An 18,925-nucleotide genomic window follows, 5' to 3' on the forward strand; every position below is an offset into this window, starting at 1 on the left:
CAGCGCCACAAAAGATGGCTATGGGATTGTCTCCAGCGCCCCCTGCGACTGGGAGGAGTGTTCGCGCCTTGCTCGTTTGGGTGGATTGATGGTTGCAGTTGCGAGTAAACGTCCAAAAATGAAAATATTTTTATTTAACTATAAGTAAGATACTAAAAAAATACAACATTTTAAAATATCTTTAGTCCTGATATTTATTATATAGGCTTGCAAATCCTATCCTAGAAAACATGGTTGAAACCCTGTAGTTTCTCTTCCTGGTCAATATAGGAGGCAAAACCTTTGGACAGTTAGACCAAACAAGACACTTATCCAGCTGGATCCAACACCCAGTCCAATGGGAATGCTGTGCTATCCAGCTGGTCATTTCAAATGACCCACTTGGCAGTGCAGAGCTATCTTTTTGTTTGTTTGTTGTATGATCAGGAGCAAGAATCTACATATACATATTTTGAGCTTGGCAACACAGTGTTTAGCACTATTGTGTCACAGCAAAAAGGTCCTGGGTTTACATCCACAATCTGGCTATAGCCTTTCTGTGTGGAGCTTGCATATTCTCCTCTGGTTCTCCAGCTTCCCCCCACAGTCCAAAGACATGCAGTTAGACAGATTACATTAATTGATGATTTTAAGAAGAATTAAAATGGTATTTACCCAGAATAATAATTAGATTAACAGTATCAGAAATTTTGTTGTTCAACCCACTCATAAAAGAAACAATAAGTAAGCATGGAAATGTTAACTATTTTCAGATAGAGTCAACTGTAAATGTCTGACCAAAATAAACTCACATGAGGACAATTTAAAATAGAGATGATCACCAGTTTCACATTCAGAAGTACAAAAAAATTACATGAGTCAACCTCAATTTCAAATCGCTTAAATAGGAAATCTAGGAGTGGTATTCAAATGTTCCTTTCAACAACAGATCATTTTATTATTATGATATACTTTAGACTTTATTAAAGTATTTAAATCAAGATTGCAGATTGCTAAAATCTGACATATCATAACATTTACAATCAGACCAGATGCGTTTGAGAAAAATTAATTTTGTTCCTTTAGAGATCATAAGTTCTTTTACAAAAAAAAATGAAAACAACAACAACAAAGGCATATTATCAGCAAACTGACTAATTATAAATTTACTCTATTTTATTTAAATTCCTTGACTATCAGGTGAAATTTTCAAGGAAAATAGCCCCCCAATAACCCCCTCTAGAACACTGAGGTGAATAAGTACTCGTTTTTACTTGAAGGACATAACCTCACAGTAGTAATAACCGTACAACTGTCTGTAAATTGTGCTACACTTGTATAGCATGAGCTTCTTTTTTATTTTATCTGTCCGACTAAAGAAAAAAGTTACACACAACATTATTTGATTTTTTTTCTATTGCTACCTCCATTCCAAATATTGTAAAGGTGTGTGGTTTATGTTCTTAAATAGCCCTGTTTTTTTTGTTTTTTGAGCGAAATTTGAGTCTACACTCCATACCAGCTGGTGGCGGCAAAACACAATTTCGTAGTTTTCCAAACACCTGCAAAAATAACAAAAAAGAAGAAGGACACAACCACTTCCTGCGACTGTACGTGGATTGTGCTGTGGGGACCGTGACGGAGGTGTGTGAAACACTGTACATACTGAAGCTTGGTATGTTTAGACAATGTTTACACTGGGCACCGTTGTGTGATGTAGTTGTGAAAGAATTCAGCCAATGATAGGCGATGGTTTATTTGTGGAAGCCGGTGTGCTCAGCGCGTGCTCCCGACTCAGGCGCGAGACACCGGAATGTAGTGAAGTGACAGTGGTGTTCACCAGGAAGGAGAGAAGCGTGAAAAAGATCAATAATACATCATGTAAAGTACAGAGCTAGCTGCGGGCCGTCGACAGAAACGACATCTAAATACTATATCCTCCGCAGCTGGTTTTAATATTGGCCTGGACTCGAGGTATTTAGTCAAAATCCTCATATGTCTCGGTTACAGTCTACATAACCGTTTTGTTTTCACCTAGCAGTTTTAGATTTTTAGCATAAATAAGACTTGAATATACATGATTTTCTCAACTAATCTATTAGTGAGACAAAAAAGCTTTCACATTGCTCTAAGTTTACAGGTCCAAGAATCATAAGTGTGTTGCTCTCTTTCCAGCAGCATGGCTACTGTCGAGAACGTTGCATCAATAGGACAGGATCTGGTGGACCCGAGACAGGACCTGTCCAAGCGGTTCAGAGCTTTATTTACCCTGAGGAACCTGGGAGGTAAAACGCCAGGACCACAGAGTTTTTTATTTTCAAAAACTGGATAAATGACAAAAGCACTCAGCTAAGTAACAAAATGGCAGCAATCCATGTGCCCAGTACTCAAGATTTGCAGTAGTATTTAGGACTCCAACATTGGTTTGTAGGGGTGGGAATCACCCCACACATTCAGTTTCTTATTTTTTCTTTTTTTCAAATGTAGTTGTGGTTGTTTCTCTGTCCTTTCAGTATATTTTAGTAGCCCCTATGTTTTCCAACAAAACTCCCAGGAAAAAAGTAATCTTTAAATCCCTAAACTTTGCAATAACGTCTTGCTCTCAGACTTGCAGCCTCCAGTCTTTTCCTCGTGGTCTGGTTGGCTTAATCACAGAAAGCAACACTGTACTGTTTGAAAGACAAGACATTCGGTTTTTTCTTTTTCTCTGAGAGATCTTTTTTTTTAATGTAAACTGAAATCACAGCACAGCTGTTGCATATTGTTGCAATATATTTGCAGTGACTGAATGCCTGTAGTGATTTTTGGGTGAACTAATTCAAGCTGTCATCTGTGTGTGTCAGGTGCTGAAGCTATAGAATGGATCAGCAAAGCCTTCGCTGATGAATCAGCCCTGCTGAAGCATGAGTTGGCTTACTGCCTGGGACAGATGCAGGACAAACGGGCCATTCCTACTTTGACTGCTGTTCTCAAAGATAAACAGCAGGAGCCAATGGTTAGGCATGAAGCAGGTAAGCATGCTTGATGAGGTTGAGGAGTCGGTGTACTACCAACACAAGTATTTTGACAGAGTATGTTTTATGTAAGCTCTGTGCTCTGTGTAGAATATATATATATACTGGAAGTGCTGGGTATACAAGTCTGGCCTACGTCTTTGGTCAGAAAGACTGCAGCAGTCCAGGAGTTTAGTTCACCGTCTTTAATGAAGCTTCACAGAAGAACTGGTTACAGCAGGGCTTACCAGGATAAATCCAACTATGATACAGCCAGATATGCACTTATAATTGTGGCAGATGCAGTATAGGTGACTATAAGCATGGTTGTCTGGAAACAGAAACAGGTAATACTATAATTAGCAGGGTCAAAGATAACTAAGCAACAATCAGAACACATCATCTACTCAGACACAGCAATATTTTACAATGTCCACAAGGGGTCGCCGTAAGACCAGAAGTTGGCTAAATAGCACATATCTTCCCAGTTGCTAGTACTAAGGCAAGCATGTGGCAAGCTAACAACAGCTAAACTAAACAATAAACAACAGAAAAAATCCTTTAACCGCGGGATATAGTCATTGGGGGGGATTGTGGCCACTGGTATTAACTTAGTGCTAATTAATTAAATAATTAAATAAACCTACTAACGTGATAGCAGTGTACTGAGGCATAACTTTAGCTTAAACATACACAAACAACTATAACTATTATCCTACCAGTTAACCTGTCAAAGGTAATGACACTTACAGTCTCATTAACGCACACGGAATCACACAAACTGCGATACAACTGCCATGCTCTGCTGCCATGATCCTCTGCGTGATGCGCACATGATCACTGATACGCTCATTTGGGTGCGCTTGATTCTTGCCTCTAGACATCCTGAGGCCGAGTCAGCAGGGAATTTGCACACTCTGCACAGATGGTGCGTGTCCAAGTGTTCATTTGTTGCTGCACTAAATACAGAAGTTCCCAATTAATCTGCTTTTTGTATTTTTACAACACACGTGCAATACAGACGCACGTGAAGTGTGTAAAATACCTAGAGTAGCAGAAAAGTAGAAAATGAGCTACTCTCTTGTGTCATCAATTTTTTTTTCTTAACAGTAATTTAGGTAAGGTGGTATAATTAAACAATTAAATAATATAATTTAGTTGCTCCTTCACAAATCTTATCTTTGCTAAGTACTTTGTGACAAAAAGCAGTATAATCAGCTGCTTGTCAATTGAGTCTGAAGCTTTGCCATTTTGGGCTGGTTACAAAGTTGTTTTTTTTGTGCTGCAGCCTTGTGGAGATGGAGTAATGACATGTAGACCAGTTTCATGTACTGCAGGTTCTGGTTTGAGAGATGCAATCCTCTCCCTAGCTCGCTCTGTTTCTAGAGCACCACAAGGACCATTTATGCAGACAGTGGAGCTGGAATTCCATCCACTGGAGTACACAATCATGGCATCTGAATGATATCAAGGACTGCCAAAACAATAAATACTAAAATGAGTAGCCAAATATACTGCCCCCACATTAAAATGCTTTAGTGGTCTTTGTAAGGAGCACTAGGTGCCTTGCGAAAAGGCTACACTTTGCCAGAATTGTCCCTAAAGAAGGTCACGTTGAACTTAAAGAAACTGAGAATGTGCATTTGGCATGAGGGACTGTTAGTGAGCTAATATTTAACCACTCTCTTTCTGCTTAACATAAGTTTGTGTAGAAAAGTATAAGTTTACATACATGTGTATGCAAACTCACAATACTTTCCTGGCGCAAGCACGATGGATGCTTTTCAGAAAATATTTTGAGACTTGCAGTTTGCAGGATGCAAAAACAAATGAAAGCTGGAAACAGCGGTGCAGTTTTGAAGTCTCACTGCTATCTCTGTGTACTTGTAGGGGAAGCTCTGGGGGCAATTGGTGATTCTGTGGTTTTGAACCTACTGAAAGAGTACAGTCAGGATCCTGTCATTGAGGTAAGAGCATATCACAAAACTTGCCTACAACTTTCAACTTGATTTCCATTTTACCTGCTACAGAGCAGACCTACAATTTAGGCTTGGACTAATTTAACAGCATATTAATTAATTTTGAAGGTAACTGAAAAACATGATTGACTGTTGTATTTGAATTGACTGGTTGTTGTCATGCCTTTATTGTCACATCACCTCCTAACGGCCATCTTTCAGGCTGCTCTTGATGTTTCCTGCTGCCTTTTAAAGTTTTTTCCTAAAACCTTTTACTAAGTTTATTAAATCTTAGGTGGTACAGAAACTATGCCCTCTACTTTGACATCTTCAACTCTATAGTGTCACCACTGCATTCCAATCCATCCCTGAAGCGTGGTTTTCCTTGCTAGCCTTTTTAAAATATTATTATTATTATTATTATTATTTATTTATTTATTTTTTAGCCTGTTTACTAACTGCTTGCTGCTCTTAGAATATGCATGTGTGTGGACATTGTCTGCTCCGTCTTGTAAGTTGGGGATCAGCGCTTGTCTTGTTGGGTACTGCTGCTGCCACTGCCACCTCTATTTCTGCTGCTGTTACTGCTCCTACTGCTGCATCTGATTGATGACATGCTACTGTGCCCCCTAACTGCTCACCATCTGCCACCACCTTGAGTGTCCTTTTAATTCTGGTGCTTGTTGTTTGCTGCTCTATGGTCTGACACATGGCGGTGCCCACATGAAGGACATTAAGACCACAAAGTCTCTGCAATAGTTGTCTGTCTTGGCACTAATGACTTAATATATTGTCAGAGAACCTCAAGCAAGGCTTGATACACCTCATGGGCAGCCACTGGAAAGCAATCTGTCACCTCTGACTTGCTGTCGTACCCCCTTTTATTTAGTAATGTAAAGTTCAGCTGTTCAGAGTTCAATGGCACATCTGGTTTAAGAGCTAATGCATTAATAAAGACATTCCCTTTGTGTACTACAACCTGTCATTCCTCAACTGCTCTGAACTTTTTCAACCAAAATTGCCTTCACCGAAACCACTGTGATTGCCAGTTTTTCCAGTAGAACTTTATCTAATTAATCATATATACTTAACAATATTGTCACCTGTATCAATCATTTCCTGTATCAGTGAAACTTTCCTTAAAATGTGGGACTGTGGAACTTTGTTCATTTGTCCATTGCTAACATTCAACATTCAGTGTGAATTTTCTGGTCTACTGGTTTTTACTCTTGGTGTATCTATAAAATCCCTGCAGCTGTCTGATCAATTCAATTCAAAACCCCAGCAATCATATCACCCCCTATGAGAAAGCACTTTGGCAACAGTGGGAAGGAAAAACTTTCTTGTGGTGGCCGCAGCACAATGTGCCAGGTTTTGTCACAACGAAAATCAGTGTGAGACATGGTGAGCATAATGGCCACATTAAGGCACAACCCCCACTAGGGTTTAAATACCTGGGACTCTCCACCATTTGATTTGGTGAGTTCTAAGTGAGTGATAACAAAATCTTGCTAATTTTCAGAGGGTATACATACCATGTTATGGTCATAAAAACTGAATGTGAGCAGAGCAGCAGTTTGAAATTGACTGGTTAAAATACAGTCATAATGGTCCTCATATACTCATCATCTCATGTTGTTTTATTGTTTGTCAGAAACATTAAATATGTAAGTCAGAGGAACTTTAAGAGATGCTAAGCAGAGACAAAGTAAATATGACTTCAACTTTTGGAAGAATTCAAGTCTGATATGTCATTTAGCATGCTTCATACAGCATACAACTGTGCTTTATTTAGCACAGTCACACACTTGACAGTTAACTCACACCTATGATCTCATAGGGGGCATTTTTTTGCCTGGACTGAACCACTGACTTTCCCAGTAGATAATATCATTTGCCTCAGTATTCCAGTGTTTTAACTTCATAATTGGACATATTTTTATTTATGAGCAAATGTCATTTATTATTCTTTGAGGTTTACATTTGGTGATAATTTCAGTTACTCTTGATACTTGAAACCACAACTAAAATTGCAGCTTGCACTCTCAATTATTAACACTCAGTTGATACAGAAAATGACATAAAAGCTGACATTCAATCTATACAGGTTGCAGAGACATGTCAACTGGCTGTTCGACGGCTAGAATGGCTTCAGAGTGGAGGAGAGAAAACGTTGCAGGACGGACACACAGATAAAAACCCCTACTGCTCTGTAGACCCAGCCCCTCCAGCAGCAAGGAAGAGCGTGCCAGAGCTGCGCTCCGCACTGTTGGATGAAAGCCTGCCACTCTTTGACCGCTACCGTGCCATGTTTGCCCTGCGTAACCTTGGCACTGAGGAGGCTGTGTTGGCACTAGGAGACGGTAAGGTCCAACTTTATGGTAAACAATTATGTGAACATTTATTTCACTCAGCAGTCATCGTTAATCTGATAATACTACATGCAAACCATGGTTCTCGAACACTCAAGGAACTTGAAGATGTCGTTACTGAGCACCTAATAAAATATATGCATATATGAAAGTCAGTAACTGTAAATCCTTGTGAAGTATAAAAATAAGTATGTAGAACTACGCAGGTGGAAATAAATGTGTGCATCCGATTCTGTTTGCCTCCAGGCCTGCAATGCTCCAGTGCTCTGTTCCGTCATGAGATTGGCTATGTTCTGGGGCAGATGCAGCATCCAGCAGCAGTCCCAGCCCTCCGTGCAGCTTTGGAGCGTTCCAACGAGAACCCCATGGTCCGGCACGAGGCAGCGGAGGCTCTAGGCTCAATTGGCAAAGACGAGTGTCTGGCCGTGCTGCAGCGTTACCGTGAAGACCAAGAGCGTGTTGTCAAGGAGAGCTGTGAGGTTGCACTTGACATGCTGGAGTATGAAAACAGTGGACAGTTCCAGTATGCAGATGGATTGGTCAGGTTACAGGGTTAATTATTTAGGTCAGTACTGAGGTCACCTTGTGTTTAAAGGTAATTAAACACAATTTGTTGCCAACAGTAATATTTTCTGTACTTATAGCTAAGTTGAAAACCAAATATATTTAAAAAAAAATAAATAAATAAAGGGTGGAACATGGATAATATAGGGTCATCCACCCTAATAGCCTGTGCCTTTGACCAGCTGCTGCTTTTGCCCCATCATTCAGCTGCTCCTTCAAATCATCCCCAAGTACAAATATGGAGGAGAAGCTGCCCAGCCAACAGCAACATTGGGAGACGTGCACAGAAGCAATGGAGTGAGTAACGAAGGACTGCTCTAACAACCAGCCAGCCTCTGTAGTATGGCACCAGAAACAGACTGGTGATCAGGAGATGAATGAGTATGGTTTGTTGGGTCCTAAATTTTAAAGCCAAAGTAATCAACTCTATCCAGCTTGCATATTGAGGTTTTTTTATGTCCAACTAAAAATCAGCCCACTCAAAAAGATCATCTGGAAAAGAGCAGAGTTCGTTTATTGAATGGAATCATATAAACGATAAAATGGACTGTCACAACCAACAGAACAACAGGACAACACAAAGCAGTGCAACCCCAGGCTATAGAGCCTTCCGCATATTCACGTGCAAAAGACAAAACAACACAGAAGAGAAGGCAAAACAAGAAAATGGGGCAGAAAAGCGTGGCAAAGAGAGAGCGAACCCTCCTGGACCCTCTATTTTATTTAGTAAGGACCCTCTGCTCAATCTGAATTCATCCTGCATTGTGGTTCTACAGTTTGATGCAAAGTTCTCATTCTAAACTGTCTGCTACCAGCATTCGTGGTGTGAGGTAGACCTTGATTTGTCGTGCTTCTCTTGGTACTTTGCTCCTAAATTACCATGGAGCACAGCTTGCAGTTTAAATGTAAATATTTTGTTATTTACAGTCAACTTTATAAAATTAAAATGATCTTACATACTAATGTCTCTCCTGAGTTTCATGAAGTCTTTCTTCCCTCAAGTCCTACAACTCAAATTCTCATAACTGCTTGTGGTTTTGCACATCAGATAATTAAAGCTTTATTTGTAAGCAGCAGTAAGTAAGCAATAAAGTACAGACTTCATGCCAAATAAAGAATCCTTATTATCACGCCTGTCAGCATAGTCCAAAGTAGGTCCATTAAGACATGGATGAGTGAGTTTGGTGTGTAAGAACTTCACCTGCACAGAGTCCCGACTTCAACCCAGTAGAACATCCCTGGGATGAATAAGAGCAGAGACTGCAAGCCAGGCATTTCTCACAAAGCCCTTTGGTGCTGCAGGTGAACACTATCCAGGTACAAAAGGACAAATGTGAGTTGTTGGCAACGTGTACCACTGTTGCTGAGTTTTGGAAAGTGATTTATGTCTAGGTGTAGATTTGTGTTGATGTTTAATTAATGGAAATTCCCTGCATCCTTAAAACTACAGAATCCAATTTGGCCAAATTTAGAGATTTAACCCTGGAGAACCCATGGGGTCAAATTTGACCCCATGGTTTCCCTAGAAAACCAATGGGGTTGGCTCTGACCCCATGGGTTCTCCAGGCTTAAAGTGGATTATATAGACTAGGTATATTAGAATAGACTGCATACTTTCAGTAAAACAGCCATGTAGGCTTTAAAAAATAAAAATACAACTCACATTATATTATCTATTTTATCTATAAAATATTTTATCTATAAAATGTTTATATAATGTTTTATATTCAGTCGGGCACATTTGTTTTTGTTATTTAAATATTTTAAAATGTACGTATTGATCTTTCAGGGGTTTTTTTTTTTAAATTCTTCTTAATAATTCTTAATAATTAAACAATAAGAAGTATGATGTCTTGTATTCATTATGACGGTATAGTTTTGATTTTCCAAACACATCCTGGTATCGGATAGCAAAGGAAAGCACTGCAGTGGTGTCGCACATCACTAACCGCCAGGGTGCATCCGCGAGCCCTCTGTTAGCGAGCGCCACCGTTACAGTAACCATAGCAACCCTTGGCGTCTGTATACGGCGGTACACTGAGAAAGCGGCAAGACAAAATTTTGGAAGTCTTTTCCACGCTTTTATAAACCGTTACTCTGTCCATACCTGAGACGTAGTTGACGAACGATGGACGGAAAAGAGGAGAGAGTGCAGTCAGCTGCCGCGTTCAAGTCTTATATGTTAAAAAACAGCACGAAGAGCAACCTGAACGTGTAAGTTACCTTTTTATAGTACTAGTTAGTATCTCTCATGACCTACTTGTCTGTTTGTTAATTTATTTCAATCATGTAAACAATGTGCACAAGTTCATTTAGAAAAGAAAAAAAAGCTATACAAAATAAAGCCAATACATTTCAACATTGCTTCACCGGTTCTGATTCAGTTACATATCGAAACCAGTGGGAAGAAGTGCACACTTATTTAATCCCACCCATTCGCAATACGTATATTTAATATTTAATCCGCTTCCTTGCTGATGTATTCTAAGTTATAATAATGAACACATTTATAATATAATATGATATATACACCACATCGTATCATTATGTTTTGTAATTCCATAGCTTTGCCTCCACACTACAAGACCAGTACCTCCATTTTTGAAAAGTTAGCTGTACAATGCAATAAGCATGAATAAACTTTCCTAAACAGAGACATTCACTGAATTTCAACATTCTCCCTTTCTTTATAACTCCTTTGCTTAATTCGATGTTATTTGATCTGTGATCCAAATGTAACTAATAACATATATGCAAAAATGTTCGAAACATGTTAAAGCTGTATTGGCACCAGGGCATTATCAGGCTATGGATAAGATTTTGTAATGATATCCATAGCTGTATAACCCCTAGATCTAGTTCATTCTGATTTCACTGAGTTTCATTCCCTTCCGTGTCCTGTTTGACTTGGTCTCTGTGGATCCTCCCCAGCAATCCCCTATGTGTAGCATGTTATGTCTGGTTGCGAATGTCAAGTTTTTGTCTCTGTCTTGTCTCCATGTCTCTCTCCCTCTTTCCCTGTCATTCTCTCTCTTGCTCTCTCTCTGTCTTCACTTTCTTCGTGTTTGTCTTCCTAGTCTTGCCTCTGTGTCGCCTCCCTGCATTCACTTTTTTTAGTCAGTCTTGTCTCTGTTTGTTTCCCCTGTCTTCCTGTGTCTGGTCTCTGTCTGTTTGCTGTTTTATTTTGATAGTCTCCAGTGTTATGTGTATCATGTTCAGTGTCGCTTTCCTTGTCTCTACAGCAAAGAACATTACTAATAGATGCTGGTTATACAGAACCTTAAGCACACTTTTATCATTTAATATAGATCTTAATCATCAATTTGTAATGCCATTATACAATAACGTTCTGCATTCTTCAGTTTCTCCTCCCCTTTCATAAAGGATGGTCCAGTATGCTATGCAGAGGACGCAAGCACTGAAGCTTCCTTCCTTAGTATTTGAAGAATACTATTATGTCCTCCATGCAGATACTTCCATATCACGTCTGTTAGTTAGGAACCTTCCTAAGCAACATTGGCTATTTGAACACACATTGGGTTTCTGTATGTGTGTGTGTTACTTCATGTATTATTTCTTTATTTCCTGTCTCGTTAATTCCGAGTTGTTTGCAGCTATCTTTCCTGATGTTTACCACCTCCCTAATTACTTACTGTGTGTATATATTGTCTCAGTTTTCCGTCATCTGATGATCTCTGATGATCCCTCGGGATAAAACCCCCATAGATGGTGGTCTGATTAGTAGATGTACGCTCACGGCATCCTGAGCCACAGCCACTGGAACTGGTGTCTGTGACTTATTCAGTGACACAAGAGCTTCTTTTTCACTCTAATTAAATTCTGGCAAAATTTTTGCATGTTAACTAGTGTTGTGCTGCCCATATGAGTTGCCAGGGGAAATGCACCTTTAGAGGTGAGAACTTCAAAACTGTTGCAAGACCAAATTTTGCAGCATTTAAAGATGCAGTAAAAAGAAAAGGCAGTTTAGATGAAATAATACAGCAATACAACAGAGCAGTCTCATGACAAACCTTTGAAAAAATGTCTTGTGGAACCATATGGTATCTGTGTATTAATATGTGTGCTAACTAAGATTTCTAGGTCGATATGTACCAAACTGTGTAACTGATGTTCTAGTTATGACCACCTCACTCGCTTGCTGATGAAGTTGATGGATGAGCAGCCACAAAATGCAGTGGATGTGATAGAGGATATGAGCAGTGATGTAAAACGGGGTTTGTTAGAAGAGATGCAGAGCACTCTGCAAGATCTTCCAGAGACTACAGCTGATGTGGAGCTGGCTGAGCAACAGCGCCTGCTCTTTACTCGGCCAAAAGATGTGGATCACGAGGAGGAACTGGTATTGACCACACACACCTACACTGTTTGTTCTACAACTTTTATATACAGCAATCTGTCCCTTTGTTAAATGCTAAGGTGATGGATATAAGATTAGGTTGTGGATCAGTTCAATTCAGTTTTATTTATATAGTGTCAAATTACAACAACAGTTGCCTCAAGGCATTTTATATTGTAAGGTAGATCCTACAGCAATACAGAGAAAAAAGAGAAAACCCCAACAATCATATGACCTCCTATGAGTAAGTGCCTTGGCGACAGTGAGAAGAAAAATCTCAGTTTTAACAGGAAGAAACCTTGAGCAGAAACAGGCTCAGGAAGGGATGGCCATCTGTCATGACTGGTTTTGGATGAGGTGAGGAAGACGGAATCAAAGACATGCTGTGGAAGAGAGCCAGAGATTATTAATAACTAATAATTCACTGCGATTGAACTTCACCAGGGAGGTGTGTTTGCCTTGCTCCGTTTCAGGTTTTTTCCTCACCATCAGAAGTTCTTGGTACAGGTTGGACTGTAGAAAACGTGAATAACTGTCACTTTTCATCAGCTTTTAGATGTGGTGCTATCCTATGCTTCTTCATAGCTGTGATGTCCAGGGTCATTCAGGTTTTGACTGGTGCATTTGTAGCTGTGAGAGTCCAGGTTGATAGAGCTGGGCACTCCATCTGCCCAGATGTCCTGCGGCCTCTGTGCAACTTCCTGTTGAGGCCTCTTCTTTAACCCCTGTACAACCAGCCAGCACCTGGGGCGCCTCTGTCAGTGCGCCCCAGGGCAGCTGTGGCTACAACGTAGCTTGCCATTGCCAGTGTGTGAATGTGTGTGTGAATGGGTGAATGACTGAATGTAGTGTAAAGCGCTTTGGGGTCCTTAGGGACTGAGTAAAGCGCTATACAAATGCAGGCCATTTACCATTTACCTGAGCTTTTCTGGGCTAAACTCAGATTCTAGAAACTTGTCCTGCTGGATCTTTTAAGGCCTCCTCCAGGGAGAAGCCCCACTTCACCCTTTCTTACTGGGCTCCTTATTAGCCTCCAAATCCCAGAAAGTAGAGTCATCACTGGTCTAGGGGTTGGATGGTTCTGGTGATGTCAAATGGGTGATACTCCAAGTACTGGTCAGTGTATGATAGAAGACAGAGGAAAGAAGAGAACGAGGCATTAGTTTGTCATATTTTTAGAGACAACAGTGACATGCTGACCATTAGAGATTGTTAATGAAAATATTAATAGTGAGCTACATCGTTTTCTGCAGTAAATCCTCAGGTTGTATGAAGGTGAGAAAAAAATACATAGCCTCTTCTCTCTATAGCGGCAATATCCTTCCAACCCTGCAGTGCATAAAGTTCATTATATGTAGTTATAACTTTTTAATTGACATTTTGCAATACATGAGAATTTGAACTATATACATAAAAATAAAAAACATAAAAAAAAATGCAGATACTTCATTCACTTGTTTTTGATGCTTCAATGAGCTCTTTAGAATGATGTTCTTTTGCAAATGTTTGTAAAGGCAGCCTGCTTCATTAGGTGATTGATTTTATACACCTCTGTCAATGGGATTGAAGAGTGTGGATTTTAACTTATACGCTGTTTTTGTGTACAGATTTCCAGCTCTTATGATGAAAATGAGGATTTATTGCCATTAAACCTAAAAATTAATCAGTAAAGTGTCATCCTTCATTGGGGGAAAGGAGTTGCTACAAGTTGTGTTAAACTAAAGTGCTAATCCTAGTGCTAATCAAGGTGGTTAAAACTGTAGAGTGAACATCATCAGACTCCTTCCTAGTGTTTCTATGCAGGATATTGACTTTGTGGACAGTAATAGGTCATAATAATCGTTTTTTTATATATGTGTATGGGCTTTGTGGAGCACGGAGTTTCTGCCTGTAGTATTTTACTTGACACATTTGTAAGATATTTTGTTCTCCAGCTGAATTTAATCCAATGAATCTTATATTATATCTTTAATAACTCTTCTAATTTCTTGGGAACTTTATGTTTGTATTACTTTTTCAGTATATAAAACTGAATTTGTATTGTGTAACACAGCTTATTGGTCTTTTTAGGTGGACACACCTCTTCCTAATGTGAGTGAGTTGAGCTTCTACCTGGAGCAGGCTGGAGTGGGTTTGGGCAGAGAGGAGATGCAGAGAATTTTTCTTGCTCTCAAGCAGCTTGTTGAGTCACAGCTGCTGTTGCAATGCCGACTATGGGGCAAAATTTTGGGAACAGAGAACAGCTATATTATTGCTGAAGCTGTTGTTGAAGGGGACGACCATAGCGTCGATGAACCAGCTGAAGAAGAGGAGCGAGAGGTTGATACTCAGGAGAATGAGGTGAGGAAGTAAAAAGTGTGGTATTGAAAATGAATTAGATATGCTTGTAAGAAAGAGTAGTAAAAAAAACACATTCCTACTTTTTACACTGATGTTACACTCCTCTGCCTTTGCATGTCATCTGCTCCATTGCAACGTAAACTTCATTTACTTTTGGTACCAGGTACTTCTCTACTTTGTTTTCCACAACAAAGTACCTCCTCAATATTGGGGAGCTCTATCATGATAACAGTACTAGACAACAGTGAATCATATTAACACAGTATTCTGTGTTATTATGATATACAATATATACTATATACTGTAATATCACAAACAATACAATGATAAAAAATGGTACAATCAAAAAAAATACAAAAACAGTTGTAAAAATGAAGTTATGGAGCTGAGGAAAAGGGTAGGATCTACTCCCCCACCCTATTATTTCACAAAGTATTGAAGTAAAATTAATTGGTGAATTATTAATTTAGTCCAAATGTGCTTTTTCTTTCAGATAGATCAACTTCCTCAGTCGACCTATAAACCCCCATCAATTGTGCCAAAGGAAGCCACAGGATCAGGTGCTAATAAGTTTGTTTACTATGTGTGCAATGAGCCTGGTCTTCCTTGGGTAAAGTTACCTTCCGTCAGTCCTGCACAGATCACTGCTGCTCGACAGATACGCAAAATTTTCACTGGGAAGCTGGACACCTCAATTGTGAGCTACCCACCTTTTCCTGGGAATGAAGCTAACTATTTACGAGCACAGATTGCCCGAATCTCTGCTGGCACACAAGTAAGCCCTCAGGGCTTCTACCAGGTTCTAGAGGAAGAAGGTGATGAGGAAGATGAAGTATCCCAGAGCAACTATGAACCAAATCCAGACTTTGAGGGTATTCCAGCTGCTGAAATGGCTGAGTCTTTGTCTAACTGGGTGCATCATGTTCAACACATCTTGCTGCAGGTACGAGTCTGATCAGACAAGGTTCGTGGGCATTCTTTCACCTATTGAGTGTGTCTGGATTTGTCCATCCATCTTCTTCAGGGTCGCAGTGATGCTGGAGCCTCTATTGCCTTTAAATAATGTGTAAAAAAAATGATTTTAGGGTCGCTGTACATGGGTGAACTTGGCAGTAAAACCAGGAGAGGAATCTAATGAGGAGGGAGAAGCTGATGAGAAGGAAGAAGAGCCTGATGAGCCAGAGCCAGAGGTTGGACCCCCTATGTTTACACCCATCTCCCAAGATGCAGGTCAGTCTTTGACTTTGGACACTTTTCAGCCAAACCAGTAGTTTAGTTTCTCACACTGATGAGAAGGTCATAATGTTGGCCAAAATTTCATTCAGCATACATGTATGAGTGTATATATATATATATATATATATATATATGTTGAGTCTGTTTTTTCTCAGAAATGTTCAACACTCCTCCCTGGAGCCTTAGTTTGTCCTCCACACTAACATCTCAGCATGCAGTAGCAGTGCTGCGTTCTAACCTCTGGCCAGGCGCATATGCGTATGCCTGTGGAAAGTAAGTGAGAAAATCAGAGTGCCTTTGTTTGTACATATGATATCATATTGTCCTGAAGGTGTAATTACAAAGTACCATGTGCTGTCTCTTAATACAGGAAGTTTGACAACATATATATTGGATGGGGTTTAAAGTATACTGGAGGAGGGTATACCCCACCTGTCCTTCCACTGCCACAGAAAGAATATCCTAGTGTACCCGAAATCATAGAGGCCTTGGACCCATCATTGGAGGAGGAACAGACCCTGAAAGAAGCTTTAGAGGAGCAACAGGCTGTCCGAGAGGAAATGGAGGCGACAGAAGAGGAGGAAGAAGAGGATGACTGAGTAAAAAGTTGACATTAAATTAAAAAGAAAAAAGATATGCAAGCCAGTGTCAAATAAATTAGTTTACTCGTGGACCTTTAATGTAGTTTAGGAGAATGCATTTTAATATTTAGAGGGCAGATGCAAAATGAGATGTTGTGGAAAAGTTCACTGACTCTTTAATAAATTGAATAAATGGTATTATTTTTGATTTGATTTCTTATTTCATATTTCAAAATGAATTATTGAGCCATTAATAAATACTTGAAATCAAAAATAGATTTCACAAAAAAAAACTCTCAATGAAAGCCTTGTTTAAAAAACCATTTTTGAATTCTAAATTAAAAAACAGATTTTGAAAATCTTTTTAAATATACAAGTTAAAAGAGCACTATGAGTAAATGGATTCAAAAATCAAAGATTAACTGAGAGCTGAACCTCTGACTGTGCGCCTGTCGACTCAGACCAGTGCTTGTGTCCAGTCATAAGAGGAGTAATAAATAAAAATAAGGTGCTGTTTGGTCTGCGTAGCATAATAAACTGGGTAACTTTAGCCCATGTTTACAGTACTTTATTTGAATATTTTTTGCTTATTTTTCAAAGGAAATACCCATGTGATTTCTGCTATAATTTACTTTGTTGTTTTAGATTAGATGTTAATTAAAATATATACCAACATTTTACTGTATTTTTATTATATGATAAAGATTATGAACATACAGCACATATTTACACTATGCCCAGCTGGCTGTGCATTGTGCTTCTGGCATGCCAGAGTGTCTCTTATTTGATAGTTAAAAAGTTGGCAACCCCAGTTGAATGTAATATGCTAACATGGCTAATGCTACCATGACTAGATGTAACCCCGCTCTTTTTTCTTTCTTTTTTTAATTGAACTTTTAATTGCAAAGCAGGAAAACAGCAGTCACCAGCATATACATACACAAGACAAAGATGCATCTACATGTATGGCAGGACGTGGGAGGTAGAAAAAAAAAAAACCCCAACAGCAATAGTAATAAACAATGAAAAAGGTTAACCCTTTGTTGCCAGGCTAAATCCCGTAAGCCCGATTTCAACCTCTGAGCAGAAGGAGTGTCCAGATGGGCCAAAAAAGGGTCCCATGTGCGGTAGAAAAGGAAAGGTTTGTCCTTAAGTGCTGTAGAGAAGGCTTCCATTGGCACAATACTTATCACAGACTGTAGCCACTGGTTGATAGATGGAGCCTTATCAGAAATCCACAGTACCATAATGCACTTTCAAGCGTAGTGTAGCAGTATGTGAAGGAGATCTTTGCTGCGAAAGCCGGCAGGTAGCTCATCATTTAGTCCTAACAAGCAAGTCCTTGGACCCAGATGCAGTCGGCAATTAAATATAATACATAGCTTATCTATGAGTGATCTCCAAAACTGTAGAATAACAGCACAGCTCCACAGACAATGAAAAAAGGAACCAACAGCAGACTGACATTTGTTGCAGAGATTAGGCAAAGCTGGAAACATTATGTGCCTCTTCTCAGGTGTAATATAAAGCCTATTTATACGTTTAAACTGCCTCTCCCAAATAGAATTAGATGCCAAGGCTTTAAAAGGACGACAACACAACTCATCCCAAGCCTCAGCATCTATAGCGCCTACATCTGATTCCCATTGGCCCTTGATTTTGTTAGAGTTATCCATTCTAAGATCAGAGAGAATGTTATAAATCTTTTTAGTGATACATTTTAGTTGGGTAGTTTTTACCATGAGTGATTCTGTAGGAGAAAGACCAAACCCTCCATTAAAATCCTTCAATTTAGAAGTAATATAGTGCTTTACCTGAAAGTACTTCAAAAAATCCTTATTGGTCAGACCAAACTTGCTTTTCAGTTGATTAAAAGTAAGAAGAGAGTTCTCATGAACAAGATCACCCACTGTATTAATCCCTAACTCCGCTCTTTTAAGATCATCATAGCATATGAAAATATTACAGCAGTACTACCTAGCTACTATTTTTAGTATGATAATGTGAAATTCCCAAATAAAGTTTGAAGTAGCTCAAACTGTAAAAACCAGCACTGAGCCCTGTTACATTTATATACAGTGTTAAAGTAATGGCTACAATCTACAGCCTTTAAACTTGTGGTAGTTTGAGTTAAAAGACAGGGTGATTACAACGATAGCTGTAACTTCCGTCACCCCTTATATTACTGGCATCGAGCAAGACGAAGAGTAGAGATGACACTATTAATTTAAGTACATTTGTTTTAATAACACAAGAGCACACATTCATATTCATGAAGGACCATGTTCACCTAATCTCAGCCTCTCTAAAACAGTATGTTGAATCTTATCAGTGAATGTCCAGTATATTGCAATGAATAGCATTTAATTTCATGGAGTATGCACTGTCACCAAAACTGCTTAGAGTCAGTTCAACCTCCTGATCAGCCTCAAACATGTACCGTCAGTCCGGACTTACCTAATTTCTCCTCTCTTCCCTCAGTATACCATGACACACTCTCCAGATCTGGAAGAGAACCCTGTGTTCCCCAGTATTTACCATAACT

At 39.3% G+C, this 18,925-nt stretch overlaps 2 protein-coding genes across 8 annotated transcripts; both read left to right on the forward strand.

Annotated features, from left to right (window-relative positions):
- The first annotated feature begins 1,544 nt into the window (after positions 1-1,544).
- dohh (deoxyhypusine hydroxylase/monooxygenase) lies at positions 1,545-8,833 on the forward strand. 7 transcript variants are annotated; one of them, XM_084910806.1, is made up of 7 exons: positions 1,561-1,654; positions 2,155-2,264; positions 2,823-2,990; positions 4,863-4,939; positions 7,038-7,293; positions 7,549-7,897; positions 8,074-8,833. In XM_084910806.1, exons 2-6 carry the CDS (start codon positions 2,159-2,161, stop codon positions 7,857-7,859), a joined length of 918 nt encoding a protein of 305 aa, XP_084766932.1. In that variant the 5' UTR covers positions 1,561-1,654; positions 2,155-2,158; the 3' UTR covers positions 7,860-7,897; positions 8,074-8,833. The 7 variants fall into 7 exon arrangements, with proteins under 7 accessions (XP_084766929.1, XP_084766926.1, XP_084766932.1 ...); XM_084910803.1 differs by having other exon boundaries at positions 1,545-1,623; positions 7,549-8,833; XM_084910800.1 differs by having other exon boundaries at positions 1,546-1,623; positions 2,158-2,264; positions 7,549-8,833.
- A 1,040-nt stretch (positions 8,834-9,873) lies between these two features.
- rsph4a (radial spoke head component 4A) lies at positions 9,874-16,661 on the forward strand. The gene is made up of 7 exons (XM_084909388.1): positions 9,874-10,080; positions 12,004-12,226; positions 14,294-14,563; positions 15,057-15,506; positions 15,649-15,793; positions 15,955-16,072; positions 16,170-16,661. The coding sequence occupies exons 1-7, from the start codon at positions 9,995-9,997 to the stop codon at positions 16,396-16,398; spliced, it is 1,521 nt and encodes a 506-aa protein (XP_084765514.1). The 5' UTR covers positions 9,874-9,994; the 3' UTR covers positions 16,399-16,661.
- Positions 16,662-18,925: the final 2,264 nt, after the last annotated feature.

Source organism: Perissodus microlepis, chromosome 17 (genome assembly GCF_051167445.1).
Source record: "Perissodus microlepis isolate ML-2025 ecotype Zambia chromosome 17, ASM5116744v1, whole genome shotgun sequence".
NCBI lineage: Eukaryota > Metazoa > Chordata > Actinopteri > Cichliformes > Cichlidae > Perissodus > Perissodus microlepis.